The sequence below is a fragment of the Brachypodium distachyon genome, chromosome 3 (genome assembly GCF_000005505.3).
Source record: "Brachypodium distachyon strain Bd21 chromosome 3, Brachypodium_distachyon_v3.0, whole genome shotgun sequence".
Classification (NCBI taxonomy): domain Eukaryota; kingdom Viridiplantae; phylum Streptophyta; class Magnoliopsida; order Poales; family Poaceae; genus Brachypodium; species Brachypodium distachyon.
The window spans coordinates 56,094,494-56,116,084 of record NC_016133.3 but is presented as its reverse complement, the minus strand read 5'-3'; the positions used below and the strand labels follow the sequence as shown (position 1 = coordinate 56,116,084).

At 45.5% G+C, this 21,591-nt stretch overlaps 3 protein-coding genes across 3 annotated transcripts; all 3 read left to right on the top strand.

The window, feature by feature from the left end:
- The first annotated feature begins 4,789 nt into the window (after nt 1-4,789).
- LOC100830327 (zinc finger protein CONSTANS-LIKE 9) lies at nt 4,790-10,469 on the top strand. The gene is made up of 5 exons (XM_003570426.4): nt 4,790-5,005; nt 6,446-7,133; nt 8,419-8,619; nt 9,043-9,314; nt 9,685-10,469. Exons 2-5 carry the CDS (start codon nt 6,555-6,557, stop codon nt 9,812-9,814), a joined length of 1,182 nt encoding a protein of 393 aa, XP_003570474.1. The 5' UTR covers nt 4,790-5,005; nt 6,446-6,554; the 3' UTR covers nt 9,815-10,469.
- A 702-nt stretch (nt 10,470-11,171) lies between these two features.
- Nucleotides 11,172-14,629, top strand: LOC100833803 (nucleotide-sugar uncharacterized transporter 2). Its single transcript, XM_003572942.4, has 7 exons — nt 11,172-11,818; nt 12,648-12,799; nt 12,909-13,117; nt 13,198-13,291; nt 13,534-13,700; nt 13,783-13,953; nt 14,124-14,629. Exons 1-7 carry the CDS (start codon nt 11,683-11,685, stop codon nt 14,401-14,403), a joined length of 1,209 nt encoding a protein of 402 aa, XP_003572990.2. The 5' UTR covers nt 11,172-11,682; the 3' UTR covers nt 14,404-14,629.
- A 1,109-nt stretch (nt 14,630-15,738) lies between these two features.
- On the top strand, nt 15,739-21,372 carry LOC100833497 (25S rRNA (cytosine-C(5))-methyltransferase nop2). The gene is made up of 17 exons (XM_010237706.3): nt 15,739-16,177; nt 16,367-16,530; nt 16,636-16,699; nt 17,137-17,270; nt 17,456-17,539; nt 17,665-17,739; nt 17,853-17,924; nt 18,013-18,086; nt 18,190-18,242; nt 18,339-18,448; nt 18,994-19,062; nt 19,156-19,230; nt 19,600-19,692; nt 19,763-19,842; nt 19,917-20,016; nt 20,325-20,995; nt 21,074-21,372. The coding sequence occupies exons 1-17, from the start codon at nt 15,814-15,816 to the stop codon at nt 21,111-21,113; spliced, it is 2,322 nt and encodes a 773-aa protein (XP_010236008.1). The 5' UTR covers nt 15,739-15,813; the 3' UTR covers nt 21,114-21,372.
- Nucleotides 21,373-21,591: the final 219 nt, after the last annotated feature.

Here is a 21,591-nt window from a genome sequence, read left to right as displayed (position 1 = left end):
ACCCATATCTAAGAAGGGTCTAAGAAAAGTTAGGCCCGGGTCTTGCCATTGCAGCATGCAGAGCTAAGAAAAAGTTGTTAGACTCGACTCAAGTTCAAGAACCGGTGCTAGCAATAATTCGACTTTGTAAGTCCAATGCTGAACACCTCATTCCTCTCCCCTCCCTTCCTCTCTGTATAGAGGAGCACGCTGAAAAGATACCACAAGTGGGTCCAAAAGTTGAGTCTAAGGAATCCTATACACTCCACCACAATTTGATTTCCTAGATCCGGTGCTAGCTTTTTATTTAACCTCTCCTCACATTGCTCTTGCTCTGAGGCCTGAGGGCTACTCCAGCCACGAGACCAATTTCGGGCCCACCGCCGCGATCCATTTTCGATCTAAATTTGGTCATGGTTTGAGTCTGGACGGAAATTATCTTTGCATTGTGTTTGTTCTCCTTTTGCTCCTTTGTACTCCTGACTCGCATGTCTATGACCAATAAAAATACCAAATGGGTGGTCGCGTTGGGAGAACTCGCAGACCCAAACGAACCAGAGCCGGACAACAGGTCCAGATCTGTCCGTGTTGCGACCCAAACAGACCAAAACGGATACTTTTGGCCACGGATTTGGGTCGCGTGGCTGGAGTTGCCTTGAGGGTGTTGTTCTGAAAAAATCTATCCAGGACGAGTTGATGCAAGAACTAGTAGAGATGAGTGTTTGGCAAATCGTTGGTTTTTGTATGAACAATTGAACAAATAAGAAACTGAATCTTTCTCAACCAATAAATCCAAATCAAAACATGATTTCAGTGAACAAAGAAAGAAATGCAAACCAAAAATCACATTCCTATCATTTCAGATCTGAAATTCTTAGCCAAATCACAAAGAAAAAACTCATGCACACGGTCGAAATCATGCACACCACCGAAATAATGGAGGTTGGGAGATGGGGCGGAGAAGAGAGGAGGATGAAGGGTCATACTCCAGGGAGGAGGCATCGACGAAGCCTTGGGCAGCTTGGATTAGGGCAACGGCGGACCCAATCTCGGTGGCGGAAATGGGGCAGGGCGGAGGAGACGGAAAAATTAGGGCAAGGCAGTCGAGATAGGGGTGGGGCAGGGCAGATATTGGGGTGGCTTGGAAGAGCCGCATATATAGCATCGAGGGAGGGAGCGCTCAATGCGAGCCGGGCTAAGCGGAAAAGGCCAATTCTCACATTTCCGCTTAGGTTGGCTCGGACCTTCCTTTTGCATCTCACGGGCCACGCTGAGGAAGGGGGTGCAAGCTACCTAAAAAAAAGAACAGTTTGCATGCTGGATGTGACGCAGGTGCGGTGTAGGACACCAAACACGCCCTAAGCTGCAATGACCACAGCTACAATACTCAACATCCCTGTTACTCATCATTCTCTCGGCGCACACGCCTATTTCTTTGCTCGTCTTTGTATTTTTTTTATACATTTTAATATAGACACATATGCTTCGGCGGATGTTTTCGAAAAGAAAAGAAAAACATGCTTTGGCTGATGTCATCCTGATTGGAAAGTATATATGCCAGGAAAACAAAATTATCAGTAAAGAACCAAAGAGCTCCTTCTTGCCAGTGTTGATTTAGACCACGGAGGCCGGACAGTGGATACAGTAAGAGCAAGCCCAATGTTGGTCAACACCGGTGCTATAGTGGTGCTAACAAGCTATAGAACCGGTGCTAAACGCTGAAGCACCGCGGTGCTAAGGTTGTGTTTGTTTGGGCTGCAGCTTCACAGCTGCAGATTCTACAGCCGCAGATTCCAAAATCAGCTGTGGCTGCCAGCTGCAGCTAGAAGGTTGGAGTTGTCTGATACTTGTTTGTTTGTGCGGCTGGTCCGGCTGCAGCTGCAATTAAAATATGCTGAAATGACCCTGTAGTTCTGTAAATTTGGTACTAGCGGTGATTGTACCGTCATAACAATAAACGACGAGCTTAAAACCTATTTTTTGCTTCAGATGACTATTTTTTTTACTGGATTTGACAGTTTGAACGGTGCATGCACTTATATCTAACATAAAATTTCTCATACACAAAACACGGATAACCCCAATTTTTGTCTTTTTTTGCCTTCATCTTGTGGATAGCTGCAATCGTTACAATGTTCAATTCAAAATGTGTGTGCAGCCTTCGCTTGCAGAGACAGAGAAGCATTGCCATTTGAAACAAAGCATTGCAAATTAGCGTTGCATACAACTTATATCTCTCTGTAGTCCGATTGCAATCAAGAGATGCACTATGTCTAGAGGCAACACCACGATAGATAGCTGTTGGCAAAAGTGCTACTTCATACTGATTGCAATCAAGCAGCGGAACAATCAAGCAGCGGAAGTGCAGAACACCATGATAGGTCTAGTTGCAATCAATCCTCGAGGTAGGAGGAGCAGGGTAGCGTGGTCGGGGCGTCGTCCAGCATACCAGCTCGGAGGGCAGCGCCGGGAGCAGGAAGTTGGGGGGAGCAGGGGCGGCCGGACCGGCCGGAGGAGGGTGGCGGCGTCTGTAGCGGCAAGGGAGAAAGGAGAGATGGTAGGCGCCGAATTCCAGGGGAGAGGTGAGGGCGGCGGCGCCGGTTGCCGGAGAGGCAGGTGGCGTCGGCGCCCAGGGATAGAGGTGGTGGCGGCGGACCCTAGCCTGAGACGTTGTTCTGCTCGGGTTGGGGGAGAGCGGGGTTTGATGCTGTCGGGTCTGGGTGGGGTGAGAAGAGAACATAAACGAAGCGTTTCATGGCATTTTAGGTGTCGTATGTAATCTGGTGGGAGGGTATTTCGGTAAAGATGAAGTTCGGAATCTGCAGCGGCTTGGAGAAGCACCCACAGCCCAGATTCTCGTTGCTAGTACAGTTTCGTGGAGCGCTCCAATGAATTGGATCTGAGAAGCTAGTCCAGAAATACCTGTTTGTTTGGGATCCAGCTTCCACGGCGCAGAAGCTGTTGGAGCAGCTCCTAGGAGCCCAAACAAATGCACCGTAAGAATTTTTTCTTGGAACCAGGTTCTAGTACTTGTCCCGGTTCCAACAAATTGTTGACTCCACAGGTCCCACGCTGAGGGCTTCGTCTCTCTCCCTCCCTCGGAACTGTACATCCCGCTGAGTCGTCTTCGTCGGCGGATGCGGCCGCGGCAGAGCATCTCGACAGTGAGGAAGAGCTGCGGCTGAGGGATTCGACGGCGACGAAGAGCCGCACGCGCAGGGTTAGGTTCCCTCCTCAAGCCTTGCAGTGCTGGTCTGTTCGTCTGCATCATCGTTGGCTTCATCAACGGAGACGGCGGCCGCTGGGAGCTGCACCATCTCGAAATCGCATCGCCAACAGCCAACGCAAGTCCGGCCACCCTCGAGCCGGTGCCCACGCCAGGATGGATTTGGGGATTTGGTGGGCTGTTGATGGATTCAAGGATTTGTGCAGAGGACCACGGGCGCCGCCTGCTGGGTGGACGGGATTTGTGCAAGTCCGGCCGCAAGCACGGTCGCCGCCTGCTGGGTGGACGGTATTTGAGACAGGGCAGGAGGCCAAGGGTGAGGGACGGGGAGAAGACTCCATCGCCACATCTCAGGCCGCAGGAGGAAGATGAGACTGAAAAGTTGGGGAAAGTGATGGAGAGTTAAAAAATTGTTAACAATGGGTCCCACAAGCAGTAGCTACAAAAATGCACATTGCAGCACATTTCGTTTCTTTAGACCCGTTTCTAACTTTTTTTTAGACTTGCCTCACATTGCTCTTGCTCTAATGATCCACTTGGAAAAAGGCTGGGGCCCAAGAAAAGGCGTTGCTTCCCCTCATTGTGCTGATTCCCTCCTGGCACTGGATATGGATCGGATCAGGCTATGGGGGGTACAACCGTAAACACCCTAGAACGACCACGGCTTCCGGCCAGTCATTAGCCTGTTCCGACGACAGCTCAAACAAGTAACGCTAACGGTCCCAGGTTACAGCTTCTGAGTTTCATAGTTTCGGATAATGGGATAAGGGAATCGTCGCAGCACAAACTGGAGTACCGAGCAAGTAGGACACTACGTTTTCCTCCTTTGAAAGAGTTTTGTTCTGAGATAGGTGACGCTTTTTTGTTTGACAACGAGGTTTTGTGAGTTCTCAGTTTCTATTGTTGGAAGGGCCTTGGATAGTTGGATAGAAAACAAAACGAATATACGTACGTCTCCTTGGTTGTCAGACGAGAACTTTCTTTTTGACGGAACGTCAGACGAGAAACTCAACCACGAGGATCGCTTCGGCAATGTTCTTTGTCTTTGGCAGTACGATTCCGATTTTTTTTTTGGCAACTGCCAGCATTGTTTGTTTTTGTCCTTTTATCACTCTTCTTTGTTTTGGCATCCATCTCATTCGTCTGCTTGCCAGTGACAACTGCGCATGCTCTGTCATGTGCATTTCTTTGACTTTTCCAAGGCTTATTTAGTTGGCAAAATTTATTTCGAGAGAAAAAATAAGAATGAGCGTTTCCACGTGTATATCTGTCTGGGGCGCCCGTTGCCGCGCCGCCGTCCCATGCCATTCCAGGCCGTGCGCCGAGTTTCGAGACGCCCCGCCTGGGTCCCACCCGTCAGAGAGAAGCAGCGAAAACAAAAGCAACCGGGAAGAGGAGGGGCAGAACGGGGAACTGGGCCGGCTCGCCACTTGGCGAAAGGCCGCGCACGTGGCACGGAGGCGGGAGCCCCCTTATCCTTGGGCCGAATTACGGTTCTGCCCCCAAAAGCGCAAAAGAGCACTCGGCCCCGGGTCCCCCCACCCCCATCTCTCTTCTTCCCTTTTCCCTTTAACCTCTCCTGATCTTCTTCTCTTTCGCTCCAGCTATTCCATCATTTCCGTCTCCGTCCTCTCTCCCCTCCTTCGCTTATCTCTCCCCTTTCTACCGCCACGGAAGTCCTTTTTTATTCCGAGTTTTCCCCTGGAAGCTTCTCGGATCCTTCCCCTGTTCCCCGCCGTCGGGTTTCGCGCCTTGCGTTCCCGCCCGCGGGCGCGTCGGTGGGTCGCAGGCGGCGGTTCGGTGAGCTCCTTGCCTAGTGATTGAGCTGTTTTTTTGTTTGGGTTTCAGTTGGGTTGGGTTCCATTAGCAGTGGTTCGTTCGTGCGATTGACTCCGTACCGGATTTTGATTTTGATTGGGAGTGGGTTGTTGTTGCTGGATTAGGGGCTTGGATTGGATTTCGAGTCCGCATGCTTAATTAGTCTCTGTTTGTGTTTGAGGGAGTATGGGTATTTTTTGTTTTGCGGGCTCTTCAAGCTTTTTCTCGTGTTGCGTGGAGCGTAAGTGATCTGTTTCACTTGGTTTTTAGCTTTCAGACGGGTCTGGTCGCGTAAATATTGATTTTAGTTGCTTACTGGATGGATTTGCATGTACCAGCGCTTCTTTTTTAAGTTTTACTTTTCCTGCCGATATACTCCAGTGATGTTGAGTCATCACAGTACTGTATCCCGCGCTTTGCTCATACGGCTCTATCTGTTTGCTCTTCTTAGCAGCAACTATTCTTAAGCGCCGCGTAAACCTGAGTGTTTTCGAAAAGCCAAAAGGCAATTTTGAGTGGCATAGAAAGTTCGTTGGTTTTATCCACTTATGGTGTTCTTTAGACTTTTATTTGAGAAAAAAATTTGGTCGATGGCTCGATGCGGCCCAAAGCTTGGATTAGTTAGGCAGCGAAGATTTATTGCGGTAGTACTGCACGGAAAGGTGTCCATTTCATGCGCAGAAATAGGGAATGCTCAATAAGACCAACAAACACGCTCTCGTTCAGTTGTATTACTGTACATCCTTTTTGGTTCTCAATCTCAACCGTGCATATCATGCTAATAGTCTAATATGCTGTCTCAACTCCCAAGCTACATCTTGGAGTCTTAAGCCTTCTGCTTCCGCGAAGCACTGTTGCTTGCCTACTGCAGTTTGCATTGTTTTAGTAGTAGCTCCAACTTGATACTTCCCTTCCTGCTTTGGTGCTATCAAATGCATCAATCATCATAATATTTGTAAGATTTTTCGAGCGAATTTAGTCATGGCTGACTCCTGTTTAAGATTTTTAAATATTTTAATATTCTGTTCTTATACTTTATAGAGAGTATATGCTTACAATCAATATGACAGAAGCTGAAATTATAATATGTACAAGGAAGAGTTCACAGGACCGGTTGTTTGTACTTTTGTTTCAAAACCTAAAATTCTTTATGTTATCCTAGATTTTATATTGCTATAAGTTCATGGCAAGATATGAATAGATGGATCGATCTTGTTGTTATATGGTTCGACTTTGGTGCATTCCGTGTTAGAACAGAGCGGGCAACTTTCACGTGCCGTGGTCAAAGTACTATGGGCTGCAAAAATCATGCCTTCTTTTTGTGGAAATTATATATGTCCACGTTAGTGCAAGTAGTATGTCAGAAATTGGTTAAATACAAGCTTGCTGTTCTCGTACTGATCTTTTATATTTGCATTTCAGTGTCACATAGGACTCTTCATTGAATTGAACTGTCAAAGGAAACTGAGGAAGGTGGCTGCTGGGGTGGGAGTACGCTAAGCAGCTAGAGGAAGAACCCTAATTCAGGATCATGGGTGCTCTTTGTGATTTCTGTGGGGAGCAAAGGCCAACAATTTATTGCCGATCAGATGCCGCATCCTTATGTTTATCGTGTGATCGTAATGTGCATTCAGCTAATGCCCTTTCTCGGAGACACATGAGGACCCTTCTTTGTGACCGTTGTGCTTCACAGCCTGCAGCAGTCCGATGTCTTGAAGAGAATACCTCACTTTGCCAAAACTGTGATTGGAACGGGCATGGTGCAACATCCTTGGCTGCTGGGCATAAACGGCAGCCCATAAACTGCTACTCAGGGTGCCCATCATCAGAGGAGCTTTCAAGGATCTGGTCATTTGCTATGGATACCCATACTGCAGCTGATGAACCGAACTGTGAGGAAGGAATAAGCATGATGAGCATAAATGACAGCGGTGTCAATAATCATTATGCTGCTGAACAAGAGAGCAGCCTGTTGGATATAGCTAGCACAGCACTCATGAGTCATCCACCCACTGTTGAAAAGCTTAAACCTTTGAATTCCGGAGATGGGATGAATCTTCGGCCACTTGCCACACATCAGCCAGCTGGATCAGTTTCAGTGACGCCAAAGGTAATAGTGCTATATGGCTTTCATAATTCATATTTCCCTCAAAACATATTTAATTATTCTGCCAAGTGTCTGCATATTCCATAGGCTCATACTCAGCTTGTTTCAAGCATATTTGATGCATTGATGCAGTCAAACAGTAGTCACATTTTCCCTTCTTCTAAGAGAAAACGAAAAGTTTTGCATCTCGATGCATTGCTAGAAGGAAAAAGTTATTTAAAAGCCCTCAGAGGTGAACACCCCTGCACACACGGTGCAACTGAACACGAAGGGTTGAAGGCCTCCGAGTGGATGTGGTCCATCAAGCCGTCTAAATGCTTGCAGTCTCCATTGAAGTTGTCTGTATTTTGATGCTTCCATAAGACGCGACACCTTTGCTCTGTGCCAAGGAAGTCGACCGGATGGCCTAGTGCCACCATTTGATGAAACTGACACCACCTGGCGGAGGGTGGCAACTGGATCTTATCCAGGACAAGAACTCCTGCCGGATTGTCATAGAGAAAGGGTAGTCTATAAGCAGGTGATGTATGGACTCTGGACTCTGGACTCTGGTGCTTGGTCACAAAGAAGGCGAGCGTCGGCGCCGCAACCAAAGTGTAATACCCCGGCCCATTATAGTGGAGGCCCATGTGTCCAAGTATAGTTGTTGCTGGGATTGGTCCCACATGGATGGATAGTTTAGATAGGGTTGGATCATCAAATGCCGTGTGTTCCAAACATAGCACCTCTAGGTTGACCCTTTTACATGAAGAGATGATGAAAGTGTAAGAGTGGTGATATGTAAAGGTGGGCCCATCCCACAGGTGGGCTGGGCGTTGAGCAAATTTGGGCGGTGGTGTTACACTCCGTTTACTCAACCAATTAGCAGTCCAACAACGATCCTGCCGGGTGAGCCATAGGAAGAATTTGGCTCACGGCGGGGCCCGTGTTATCCAGACTACCTGATAGCACCCTTGACAAGCAGCTCGTATCACGACTTCGAGGAATCTCTTCCGTCCGCAACCCACTGAAGCAGAATGTACAAACATTGGCCCTTTTTTTCCTGCAGGGTAATTATTGCCTTAATAAAATAACCTTTGTACTGAGAATCTTATTATTGATATGAAGTAGTGGATGGATTTGTATTGATGGCAAAACTGGTTTCAAGTTTTTAGTGTGAATGGTTGAACGATTGCAAGAGTTGTGTTTTGGGATCTTCTTGTTCATCATGAACGCCACTATTCTTCAAAATACCATCACTGTCACTTGTGTCACTGTGTGCTTATGCAGTTTTGGTTGTGTCATTCAGGTACAGTGTATCACAGACGAAAATATGTTCGATGATGGCAGCATATACGAAGACTTCTGTGTAGATGATGCTGACTTGACATTTGAGAATTACGAAGAACTGTTTGGTACCTCACACATTCAAACAGAGCAACTATTTGATGATGCTGGGATTGACAGTTATTTTGAAACCAAGGAAATGCCAGCTACTGAATCTAAAGAGGTTTGTACTTTTCTGCAGGAAATTTGCTTTATCTATTATCTTTGTTTTGGGAAAGAACTCCTGCTCTGCAGTTTTTTTCCCTCCCCCCATTTCTATTAGTTCACTAGAATCAGTTTTATTTCCCTCCCTTAGAAGTTATTTTTATATTGTTATGTCAAGTTCACTCGTCAAAATTCAGTTCAGGACCTATTGGTATCACTGCAGAGTGCTGAAGTTTGTTATCCATCCAAGGATTACATCACCATACTTGTTTGATAAACAACAGCAACAATAATTTAAGAACAGAGGGAGTAGTTGATCATTCTATTTTGTGGAATTCATTGGATAGTTTATTATGTATCTAAGTGATTTGGATTGGCATCTGCATGTTGAATCCATTTGGTGGTTAATTCACTGAACTCTTGGCCATTTTTATGCTTTCAGGAGCTCAAACCTATGCAGCCAGAATGCAGCAACGTGGTATCTGCTGATTCCAGCCTTTGTATTCCTTCTAGGCATGCCATATCCAGTATATCCCTCTCCTTCTCAGGTTTGACTGGCGAGAGCAATGCTGGAGATCATCAAGATTGTGGGGTATCACCAATGCTCCTTATGGGCGAGCCACCCTGGCTTCCTCCAGGTTCTGAAGGCTCATTTGCCAGTGGTAGCAGAGGTAGCGCTCTCACAAGGTACAAGGAGAAGAAGAAGCGACGGAAGTAAGCACATCCATTTGTGGGTTTTCTTCAAATTTTCTGATAATTTCCAACAAACTAGAATTTCACCTACTGCGGTAACATGTTTTAAGAGCATGCATGCAATATAATTCCCAGTTCAGAATTCTGAAAGGTGCATGTTTTTTTTTGTAAACATCTCCTCCTGAAAATTTAAAAGAACTCACAAATACTCTATGTAGTTTAGCCAGGCTTTTCTTTGTAGCTGTTTGTCAAAAAATTGAAGGTATCCTGTTATGACATTCTACCAGCCTACCAGTCACTTTTACTGCCTTAACTTCATCAGCCTTATAATCTCGTTAATTGTCTTGCAAAAGTTATTAAGCATTTTTTTTGTCATAACTTCAATTGACAGATTTGACAAGAAGATCAGGTATGCTTCTCGCAAGGCTAGGGCAGACGTGAGAAAGAGGGTCAAGGGTCGCTTTGTAAAAGCTGGTGAAGCATATGACTATGATCCACTCAGCGAAACAAGAAGCTACTGAATCCTGAATGCAAATAACTATCATCCAGTTGTCTGACTAGCAGGATAACCTTCAGCAGCTCATTGGTGTTGCTTGAACTAAGCAAGATCGCTGAAGAACACAAGCAATTGTACCAGGTTGGTAGGTTGCGAGTTGAAAAAACAGTACAAAAAGAGAAGGCGCAAAAATGCAAGAAGTTTGATGTATGCTACTGCTCCATTTTCTCCATTACAGTGGATGATGGAACATGCATATCATTTTATTAAGGGTCAGTGATTTCAATCACTTCCCACCATCTGTGCATTAATCCAATAATACAATTTCAGGGCAGTCCATTTCTACCCACTGATTGCGCATGGCAGCCATCCCTGCTTCATGCCTTTATCCACAATGTTTGGCTGTGCGCTGCCAGGTCAGACATGTAGTTACATTATTAACCATACTTTCTGGAGCTCCCTCCTGTAACATTATTTATTTATTTATTTATGAAACACGGCCTGCTGTTATGAGGATACATAGATGGATGCACCATTAGCTTGTTTAGAAGGAATTGTGGTTGCTTTAACTTGTGAAGTTTGTTCTTGTAAAGATGCTGGGTATGAAATAGAAGCATTCATGTATCCGGACACTGAATCTATGTACTTAATTTTGTGCCACAGTAGCCATTTCTTCAGTTCGGCCAATAGTCTCATTTTCCTGCTTATAAACTTCTTATTACTGCTCTCCTTTTCGATTCAAGTCCAGCAGAAAAGGGTGAAACTGTATGAACTTTCAATCCACCTGCCTTCCAATTGTGAAGGCAGGTGAAAGATCCTAGTCTAAGAAACTACTACTGCACAGTGAATGATCCGCCTTAAAAACCCTTGGCCCAACAATTGAGTGGTGTCACTAGAAATTCCTTTATAGGATTCTGCAATTACAGTTAAAGACTCATGTTCTCAGAAAGTAAAAAATAAAACGGAAGACTCGCACTCTTGCACACGCAAGGACACAGTGAGATCTACAAAAAAGAAAGGACATACTGAGCACCTCGTCACATACTAATTGACTGGGAAGGAAAAAGAAATCCACGATCCGACCATAAGGTGATCTCATTCCCTTTTCTCAAGCGTTATTATCATTTCCGATCAGTATGCATGCTAGTACCACAGCCGGGCATCTGTGGCAAATTGTCACGCCTAATCACGGGTAGAAAACATAAAATCGTCTCCTACGGCTAGGCTCCGTTAACCCTTCTACTTACTACTACTAGTAGTTGCGGACGCCAAATGAATGTTGCAATTATCTCAGCATCGTGCACAAGGTCTTTCCACACCCTCCCTGGGAAAAGCTAGTTTCTGGTACAAGCTTAGCTGGAGTACCCCTCATGCCTCCTCGTTTGCTTTTATCTCAGGTCTCTCCAATATATTTTCCCCCTTTTCTGTGTTTATGACCGTGTGTATGGAAATCGGAGAAGAGGAGATTAGGAGAAGTCCTTAAAACCTGCCATCGGAAAGCAAGCAGCAGGGGAAGCTAAACGCAAAGAAAGGAACCAACCACCTCACGTACTCCACGACGACACCACCACTAACTCGCCTCCGTCCTCGCTCTCGCTCGCGCGCCACCTCCAATTCACTGCCACTCACCATCCACCGGCCACCACCACCACCATTTGCGTAGGCCGCTGCCGCATTGATTCCCTTCCATCGATCCCCATGGCCTCCTAAAACGAGCTAGCACCGGGCCCAAAAATAGCCCGGCACAACACGCACCGCCCACCGGCCCTGACCCCTAGCTCCCTCCTTGTTGGCTTCTTCTTTCCCGATTTCCTTCCTTTCTTCCCCGTAAGCTTAAGCTAGCTCCTTTCTTCTTCTTCTTCTTCACGACTTCACCCGTGAGTGAGAGACGAGATGATGAAGCTGCGGTGGTGGCGGGTGGACGCCTCGGAGGTGGCCGCCGTGACGGCAATGGGCGTCTGGGAGGCCGTCCTCGCCGGCGGCGGCCGGCGCTTCATCAAGCGCAAGGACAGCGACGCCGGCGAGACCGGTTCGTTCTAACTTCTAACTTCTTCTTCTTCACTTCGCCCGGTCAATTCCTGCCTTTTGATGATATGCATGGTTGATTACTTGCAGTTTTGATTGCATTTTGCTCTCCAGAATCCAAGAGATTTTCTAGACCAGTTTGGCGCCGCGGCTTTTTCGCAAAAAAAATAAACAACTGCTCCGGCCTTCTCGCATTTGCGGTTACGATTTTTTTTTGTTATACTGCACGGCTTTGTGGCGGATTTTGGTGCGCGGGGAACGGCACGAAAGCTGGCCCCTTTTCGTGGTTTGTTGGTGACCATTTCCTCGCGAACGGCAAAGCTCTTGTTTGGCTTTGTTGTTCTGCTCGGCTCGACATGTACCGTTTGGATTCTTTTCTGTCGCTGGGTTCCGGGGCCAGTCAACAAAGTGTGACGTTTTTTCCCCTTGTTTCGGATCGGCACTTCTTCATCTTTCTTTTTTTTTTTGCGGATAAGCACTTCTTCATCTTCACCGGTGATGAAGCTTTATCTTCGTATGTTTGTTACCATGGGGCGAGTTCTGCATCAACACGATTAGGAAGATTCGTAACGTCCCAGTGCATGACCTACACTGACGAACAAAAATACGGTCCATGTCTGGCATGGCGTCCCAGTCCATTCGTTCCCATGCTTCTGCTGCAGCCCATCTCGCTCGCTACAAAACCCCTATTTGAAGGTCCAAACCCCATGGACGTGCACAGGGTGGAAAATTAATGCACAAACTCACCAGTGATCAAGAAGAAGAAGAAGAAGTTTTATTTTTCTTCAGGATTAATTCAGCCGCTGACTTGCTGTGGGTCCTACGTAGTACAGGTCGGGCGCTGGAGGAGCTGCGAAGCTCCCTGTACAACGAGATGCATAGCTCCGAAGGGGCCAAGCGCCAGCAGCAGCGGTTCTGCGGCCCACCCGTCGCGCTCACATTCAACTTCGCCGTCGCTGTTGGGATCATCGTGGCCAATAAAATGGTAACACACTTGTGTGTGTTCTTCTGCTTGAGATAATTCTCCAATTCGATCTCACTACTTGTATCTACATATATGCCGCCTTTACAGAAGGATCTATGTTGTCTTGTAGGTGATGGGGAGTGTTGGATTCAAGTTCCCGATCGCGCTATCGTTGATCCACTACGCCGTTGCGCTGGTCCTGATGGCGATCCTCAAGGCGCTGTCCTTGTTGCCGGTTGCGCCTCCTTCGAAATCCACGCCTTTCTCATCCCTGTTTGCTTTGGGCGCCGTCATGTCTCTCTCCACTGGGCTTGCTAATGTGAGCTTGAAACATAATAGGTAAACCGGATCCTGTTTAGATATCATGATGTCTGTAGTAATATGTTGCTTCATGTGTCCTCAGTATCTTTGGTATTCAGTGTAGGTTTCTACCAAATGGCTAAGATTGCCGTGACTCCAACAATTGTCGCCGCGGAGTTTATGCTTTTCCAGAAGAAGGTTTCATTTCAGAAGGTAGGTTGATTTCCTCTGTTATGATGTGCTTCTCATGCTGTTCCTGTACTTTGGACACAAATGTTGTCACATTTCTTCAGACTTAAATTCAACTCTCCAGTCGTTCAGCATACATGCTTTGTTCTCGTTCTACCAGACTGCTACTCACACTGTCAGTGTGAATGTTTGCCTTTGGGAGTGCAAAACACATAATTATACTGTAAACTTTATTCAGTTTTTGTGATTTTGCTTCCATACGACAGGTTATCACTCTGGCAACTGTGTCATTTGGAGTGGCTGTGGCCACTGTTACAGATCTAGAGTTCAACTTCTTCGGTGCTTGTGTAGCATTGGCCTGGATTGTCCCTAGTGCAGTAAACAAAATCCTGTGGTCAAATCTTCAACAGAGCGGACATTGGACCGCCCTTGCGTAAGTTCTAAGTTCTGCTTTTCGACACACAAAAGGCGTAATGTTCCATTGTTTTTTCTGCTAACATGAATTACTTGACCAGGCTAATGTGGAAGACAACCCCCGTTACCATATTTTTCTTACTGGCATTGATGCCTTTGCTGGATCCACCGGGCTTGCTGTTGTTCAACTGGAATTTCAGAAACAGCTGTGCTATTATCATCTCTGCTTTATTTGGCTTCCTTCTCCAGTGGTCTGGCGCTTTGGCACTTGGGTGAGATACTACAACACCTCACATAACCATGTTTCCTTAGTTTATCCAAAACAGATATGGGTCTAGCAAATATTTGTGACTTGGACATTTCTCAAAGTTTATCCTTGTAAGGTCTCTAGCATCTGAAGAAGTAGCTAACCCCGTGCCAAATTTGGTGGTGGCATATGCAGCGCGACGTCCGCCCTGTCGCACGTGGTGCTGGGCCAGTTCAAGACCATCGTGATAATGCTCTCCGGCTACCTCATCTTCAGCTCGGACCCCGGGATCACCAGCATCTGCGGCGCCGTCGTCGCGCTCGGCGGCATGTCCTTCTACACCTACCTGGGCCTCAAGGAGTCCGCGGCCGCCGGCAAGAAGCCGCCCTCGAGAACCAACTCGTTCCTGGCCGGCAAGCCCGGCAGCGGCGTCGCCGGGGAGGGGGGCAACTCGGACTACGAGGACTCCGTGTGAGTAACGTACGAGCCCGCCGCGTCCCGGCCGATGATTTGCTTCCGCGACGGATGGACGGAGATCGACCGAAGGCGGTGGATTGTAGTTTGTGTACTGTGGATCGATCGGATAGTTTTTGTGTTTGGGGTAATTTTGGTCGGTTTTGTAATGTAAACTCGTGGTCCATCGACTGGACTGAATCCATTTTGTACATAGAGAAATTAAAACTTGCGGTTTTAGAAGGAAAGTCTTCAGCGCGCCCACACAAACGCGAATAATGCGATCACCATCTCACCGACCTGCGTGCGTGGGCTGCCCGTCAGGGAGGTGAAAGCGTGAAACGCTACCGGAACTCGGTGAAACAAGTTCATTTTGTACCCCAGATGACAAACGCATGTCTCCGGCGGATTACACATTTACACCACCAAGACGCTGGTGGTTTCAAGACAATGATTACGATTGTTGCCTTTTTTTACCAGATGACGTGGCGATGCGGTGGGTTCGGGAGATCAACCCGACTCCACCGGTATGGAACGTTTTCCGGAGCACAATGACGAGGTCGTCACGCATGCCGCCGTGGTTGAACAATGGTGGCTCCAGATCCACGAACGTCGTTACATTCTTCTGTCTCTGCTCGGGGCTAACACTTTTTTTGACCTAGTTTGGAGCCGTCTGCCATGACGTGGCGTAGCGTTGTGTCAGTGTAAATGATGGTGCGTGGGAACTTAGAGCAACCTCCGGAGCCTTGCGGTGTTGTGGAGGATGGACATAGAAGGCCAAGGGATCCGTAAAGACTCAAGAAATGGATGACTTGTAGGCGGCTCGTTACGAGAGTCGGGGAATATGATTGCCGTGGTGTCGATATAGGTCCTCGCGAGTTTTATTACTTCGGCTAGATGGTTCAAGACGAAGAGATTGTCCTAAACGATTAGAAGCTTCTAGCTGCAGCGACAGCCGACATGAAATGGCAAGGCACGATCGGTGATGGGGAGGAGAGAAGGAGGAAGACAAATATGTTCAAAGAGAAGGGATCAAAACTTGAGCCCACCACCTGTCTACCTCACCATGTCAAAAAAATTGGCCAATGAATCCTAATTTAGCTTTTTAAAACTTCTCAGATCGGCCACATGTGGGCTGAAACAATTTAGATGTAATTCATCATATCTTACAGATCTCAAGGTGTAAATCAGATAAAATACGAGTAGAAGTTTAGGGGTGGAAATTCAACTTGCCTCGAACCTGCCATTTTCGGTGGAACCATGGGGGCCAGGCCCATCCGAAAGCCTAGTCGCCAGGTCCCGCAACGCCCAGCCGCCCAGGCCCAGTGTTAAAACGAGCGGCTCTTCTCCCCCTTCTAGGGTTTTAGGGTTCTACTCTCCGCTCTCCTCTTCCCCGTTACCCAGCCACCCCCTGTCCCTTACACCGACACCCATGGGCATGCCGAGGAAGGTCGCGCAGCGCGGGTCGGCGGCGCCACCCGCCGCGAAGAAGGGGAAGAAGACCCCACCGAAGGCGGCGAAGAGGGCGGCGCCTAAGAAGCAGAAGCTTCTCGAGTCCTCCTCCGACGACTCCGAGCCCGAGCAGCAGCAGCAGCAGCAGCACCAGGAAGAGGAGGAGGAGGATAATGAATCAGACCTTATTTCCCTCTCTGGCTCCGATGACGAGGAGTTCTCGGATTCGGAAGGCGGCGGCAGCCTCGACGAGGCGGATCCTGAGGACGAATTCGACGATGAAGAGGACGTTAACGACGATCCCCTCGCTGGCGACATCCTCGCCGGCAGTGACGACGATAGTGGTAACGCTCTCATCACCTGACGATTATAAATGTCCTAGCGTTGAATTGAATTAGCTTCAGCTTCAATTTGTCCCACCAGACATTCTACTGTGGAGTTCATGTTAGCCAGTACAATGCACGGTTATGTAAAAGTAATGTTTGGTTTCTATCTCGGGAATCGCTTTTGATGAACTTTATTGGGTTTCTTAGACGAGGAGGATGACTCTGGAGAGGAATCAGATGAGTCTGATGACTTAGTGGCTAAGTCAGTAGCTCTTGATCGGCAGAAGGAGAAGGCTGAAGAAGAGGCAGATGAGGAGCTTAAACTCAACATAAGATCAGAATCTGATGAGTTCCGATTGCCAACTAAGGAGGTTGCTTGTCCTTCTGTTCTCACTTGTTATGTCACAGTGTTGTACTTTTGTTCGCCTATCATGCATTCTAGACTGCATGGACTAAGCATGGTTTAAACTCTGCAGGAGCTGGAAGAAGAAGCACTTGGACCGCCCAATCTGCCAAATCTCAAAAGGAGGATCTCAGAAAGTGTGTTCATCTAATATCTTTCTTTCTATTTTTTTAAAAGTTTATAACTTGCATAAAAGTGAGAGAGAGGAAGAGAAAACTCAAAATAAAATAAAATTGGGACACTAATTGTTGCTTGTGTAAATGTGACATACTATTTTATGGCTCGCATAAACTCTGCTTGCAAAGTCGGCACATACTAATTGTTGCTTGTGTAAATGTGACGTACCTTTTATGGCTCTTGTAAACTTTGCTTGCAAATGCAGTGTAAAAAAAGTGCACATAGACCTTAGGCATTCTCCTGCCTGCTTATTTTTCCTCTTAGGAGATTGCTAAGCTTCAGGATGTAATTTCATTATACATTGCACTGATTCTCTGTATTTTTGGTGCACTTCAATCTGTAGACCTGTCTGACCCTTTCTTTTCCTATCTTTCAATATGTTGGGGTTACTGTCTAGTTGTCCGGGTGCTCTCAAACTTTAGCAAGCTCAGGCAAGTAGATGTTCCACGGAAAGATTATGTCGACCAGTTCAAGTCCGACGTGATGGCGTACTATGGATACAATGAATTTCTCATTGAAGCATTTGTTGAGGTATGCTGCCTATCTCATGTAGGATTGTCTAAAATCTTTGCTGCACTTCTTCTTTCAGTTGAGTTGTGGTGATCCAGCTGTCGGAGATCACTAGTTGTAAATTGTCTGTCTAGCATGCTTATTCAAACAGTTACTGTGATTTAGTTGCTCTCATGGTTAAAATTGTCTGTATTATAATTGTGCAGATGTTCCCAGCTGTTGAAGTTGTTGAGCTAGTAGAATCCTTTGAGAAAAGACCACCTGAGTGCTTGCGGACAAATACGCTAAAGGTAATGCTGAATCAATCTCTTAATGTGTTTATAGTATGGCACTAGGGGTTTAATAGTTATCCATTTCTTCATTTAGATTCATCGCTGCCTCTCTCTCTCTCTCATCTTGTTTATGGTGTTTGCAGACCCGTAGGAGGGATCTTGCTGCTGCTCTTATTCCAAGAGGGTTTAATCTCGATCCGATAGGGAAATGGTCAAAGGTTTGCTTCCGTTTAATCTATTTTCTTTTACAAGGAAATAGTACATTGGTACATAATAGCAACTCTCATAGTGTATATACTGGTAAAAAAACTCATGTTATATACAATATCAGGTGGGATTGGTTGTGTATGACTCCACTATTTCTTCTGGTGCCACTGTTGAATATATGGCTGGACATTACATGGTATCTTCCTCTCCCTCATCATTTGCAAGATTATTTTATTTAATCTCCTACCAGAATTTTACATTTTTAAAAAATACTGCAATTACAGAAACAAGGCGCGAGTTCCTTTTTGCCAGTGATTGCTCTTGCTCCTCAGGAGAAGGAGCGAATTGTTGATATGGCGTAAGATCTTTCTCCTTTTCTCCATGGTCTTTGCAATAGGTTATTTGTTCAAATGGAACAAAACTGTGTTTGCATGTATAGCTGATTATAATCTTGGTTCCAGAGCTGCCCCAGGTGGAAAGACCACATACATTGGAGCTCTGATGAAAAATACTGGTTAGTTCATTATGCCTGTTTCACTACCATGTAGCCCTTTTTAGTAGCCGTGAAATGTAATACAATTGTCCTATTTTCTTTATCCATCATACACAGGAATAATCTATGCAAATGAACTCAATGAGAAAAGGTTGCATGGACTGTTGGGCAACATACATCGCATGGGTGTTACAAACACCATAGTTTGTAATTATGACGGTAAAGAGGTGAGCTGAGCAGACAATGAATCTGGAATCCTAGTCATTTTCAGTTGCTTCAATTTGTGCATGGTGTACCCAACAACATTAATATTTTATGATAACATCCAATTTAATGAATTTGGAATCCTAGTGATGTTCAGTTGCTTGAGTCTGTTGCATGGTGTGAATTACATTAATATTTTATGGTAACATACAGTTTAATGAATTTGGAATCCTAGTCATTTTCAGTTGCTTGAGTTTGTTGCATAGTGTGCCCAATGCCATTATTATTTTACGTTTTATGATAACATCCATTTATAGGAATTGCATAGCGTAGCTTTGCTGGACTGGCTGTTCGTCCTTGATGTGGTCTCTTAGAGGTTGTTTGCTAGCTTTGTCTTGTTTCCTGGGTTTGAGTCGTGGTACGGTTGTATATCTTGTGTCATGGGGTCTCCCCTCCCCCCCACACCCCAACCCCCACATTGTAAATATCTCTGTTCTCTATTACTATTTTTCACTGTCGAAGCCTCTCTTGCAGTTTCTTTTCAAAAGATAACATCCATTTATTTCAGCTTCCCAAAGTACTTGGAATGAACTCGGTTGACAGAGTACTGTTGGATGCGCCCTGCACTGGCACTGGAGTTAGTATAATCTAGTTCATACAATCTTCTGGTCCAGTATACTTTGTTATTGGCTATTTCACACAGATAGATGATTCTTTTCCTTTCCTGCAGACCATTTGGAAGGATGCTCAAATAAAAACTTCTAAGGACATTGATGACATCAGGAACTGTGCGTTTGTGCAAAAGGTACATTTTATATACAATTCACTTCCTCATTAGGTCTTGTTTAAAGTGAACCTGCTTATTCATGTTCCTACACCTACTCCAATCACAAACATAACCACCACACAAACCTGCTCATGCCCACAGGGCTTCATTTTCAAGGTCAATTTGAAGCAATTAGTATCGTGATGTTATTTGTCAAGCAAAACAGCAATTATGAGCCCCAATAATTGTTACGTTCTATCTGCTTAATCTTTATAATTGCACCTTTCAATATTATGATTTTACCATTGGAGTCTTCAGAATCATGGTCAAATGCAATGAAAATATGTGTAAGCGCCTCAATGACCTTGAGTTTTAGCATACTAACTCTTAGATAAACTTGTTTTGCAGCAATTGCTGATAGCTGCCATTGATTTGGTTGATGCAAACTCCAAAACTGGTGGTTACATTGTTTACTCAACTTGTTCAATGATGATTCCAGAGGTAAGTACGGCAGTCTTGTTTGCTGGATGATGATTTACTTCAGTAACTGAACCCCTCCCCTTTCTTGTAGAATGAGGCGGTCATAGACTATGCACTTAAAAAGAGGGATGTAAAGCTTGTTCCCTGTGGACTGGATTTTGGACGCCCAGGGTAATGTTCGGTCTTGCTTCTCCCTGCGTGAAAATCTGTTATTTTTTCCTTATGGTTTCCTGTTCATCCTACAGATTCATCCGTTTCCGGGAGCATCGGTTTCATACTTCTTTAGATAAGACAAGGAGGTTTTACCCCCATGTCAACAATATGGATGGCTTTTTTGTCGCTAAGGTACAGTCTTTGATTAATGATAATTTTCCCGGACAATGCTGAAGATTTTGCGAATCATAAGCTCACACGTTCGCTTCTTGCATCATCTTTCTTTTGTAGTATGCTAGATGTTAATCCAGTTACTAGCACCAGAACGTTATGTCTGAAAATCTAACTTTTATTGCCAAATAGTAGTTGATCAGGAATCAGGATATTATCTTATTGGACTGGCAAGGATGCATTGAATTTATCATGTGGAATTGATTTCTGATGTAAATTAAAACTCTAAACACAGCCTAATATCTGATATGGTATTTCATTTCATACAGCTGAAAAAGATGAGCAATACAATTCCAGTGTCATCGGAGTCAGCTAAAGGATCTGAAGAAGCAGCTGAGAATGTTGATCTTAGCCATGATGATGTAGATGAGGAAGTTGAAGATGTTTCTGATAGACAACCTACTCAGTCGAAAAAACGTAAAGACGGAAAGAAGAAAAATGAACATGCAAGCATAATTGAAGTGGCCGGAGACCAGAGACAGGCACCTGATAGACCAGCAATTCAGCCAAAGAACCGTAAGGGCGCGAAGAAAAGTAGTAGCCCTAAAAATGCTGAAATGAATGGAGATGTGAAAGAATCACACAATCAACAAACTGAGCAGGTCAAGAGCCACAAGGTTGGGAAGAAAAGTAGCGGCCCTAAAAGTGCTGAAATAAGAAATAGAAGTCAGAAAGAAACAGACAATGAACAACAACCTGAGCAGGTCAAGAGCCATAAGGATCTGAAGAGAAGGAATGAACCTAAAAGTGCTGCAATAAATGGAGACAAGGAAACAAATGACGAACAAGCGGATCAGAAGAGTCACAAAAAGAAGCCACAGTCTGATAAACTTAAAAAATCTGGTTCCAAGAGCACCTCAGGGACAAAAGAAAAGAAACCAGTGACTGATGAAGGAAAGAAGAGGAAAAGGAAATGGCAATTCAAGCTGAGGCGGGACTGGTAAGACACTTGTCTTCGGCTTTCTTTACGTCATTGCTCTATTGTTTTCTTGTCTAACATTGGCTGTTTTATAAACAGGGAAGCAAAACAAAAGTCTGTGAAGAGGACGAAGGTATGAAAATTATGGTTTCAAGGAATCCAACTAGCCTTAGAGAAAATCCATTGATATCCATGTTCAGAATGTAAAACGAACGACACCACACTCAATTTTGGCCTCCTTAGCGAGTTTGATGAAGCAAAATTTTGTTGCACGCGGGAAGCGATTGTGTAATCTGATTATTGTATTATTTGGTTTCTGTTCCTGTTTAATGTTTGACCTGCTGTTGCTACGGAGAAGACCAGTATTGCATATTAATGGCATTTGCTTGGCGAACAGACATCACCGTTGCGTAAGAAGACGAATAGTTCTTACAGGAGGAGCTTAAACGTGACGGACTACCCACCAGTTGACTTACTTTTATAACATCACCCACCAATTGACTATTTATACGAGTGAAGATTAGTCATGTTTGTGTGATGTCTCGTTGCATCTCGACCGTCATCTTGTGAACAGAATTTTGGCAGCAACTACCGCTCATAAGAGTAGAGCTACTCCG

Bases quoted from the DNA above. Each gene is read 5' to 3' on its own strand.
- LOC100830327 (XM_003570426.4), top strand. From the start codon at position 6,555: ATGGGTGCTCTTTGTGATTTCTGTGGGGAGCAAAGGCCAACAATTTAT. The intron at 7,134-8,418 runs GTAATAGTGCTA...TGTGTCATTCAG, and splicing joins CAGTTTCAGTGACGCCAAAG to GTACAGTGTATCACAGACGA. The intron at 8,620-9,042 runs GTTTGTACTTTT...TTATGCTTTCAG, and splicing joins CAGCTACTGAATCTAAAGAG to GAGCTCAAACCTATGCAGCC.
- LOC100833803 (XM_003572942.4), top strand. From the start codon at position 11,683: ATGATGAAGCTGCGGTGGTGGCGGGTGGACGCCTCGGAGGTGGCCGCC. The intron at 13,118-13,197 runs GTAAACCGGATC...TTTGGTATTCAG, and splicing joins GTGAGCTTGAAACATAATAG to TGTAGGTTTCTACCAAATGG. The intron at 13,701-13,782 runs GTAAGTTCTAAG...TTACTTGACCAG, and splicing joins GGACATTGGACCGCCCTTGC to GCTAATGTGGAAGACAACCC.
- LOC100833497 (XM_010237706.3), top strand. From the start codon at position 15,814: ATGGGCATGCCGAGGAAGGTCGCGCAGCGCGGGTCGGCGGCGCCACCC. The intron at 17,540-17,664 runs GTAATGCTGAAT...TGGTGTTTGCAG, and splicing joins TGCGGACAAATACGCTAAAG to ACCCGTAGGAGGGATCTTGC. The intron at 17,925-18,012 runs GTATCTTCCTCT...CTGCAATTACAG, and splicing joins ATATGGCTGGACATTACATG to AAACAAGGCGCGAGTTCCTT.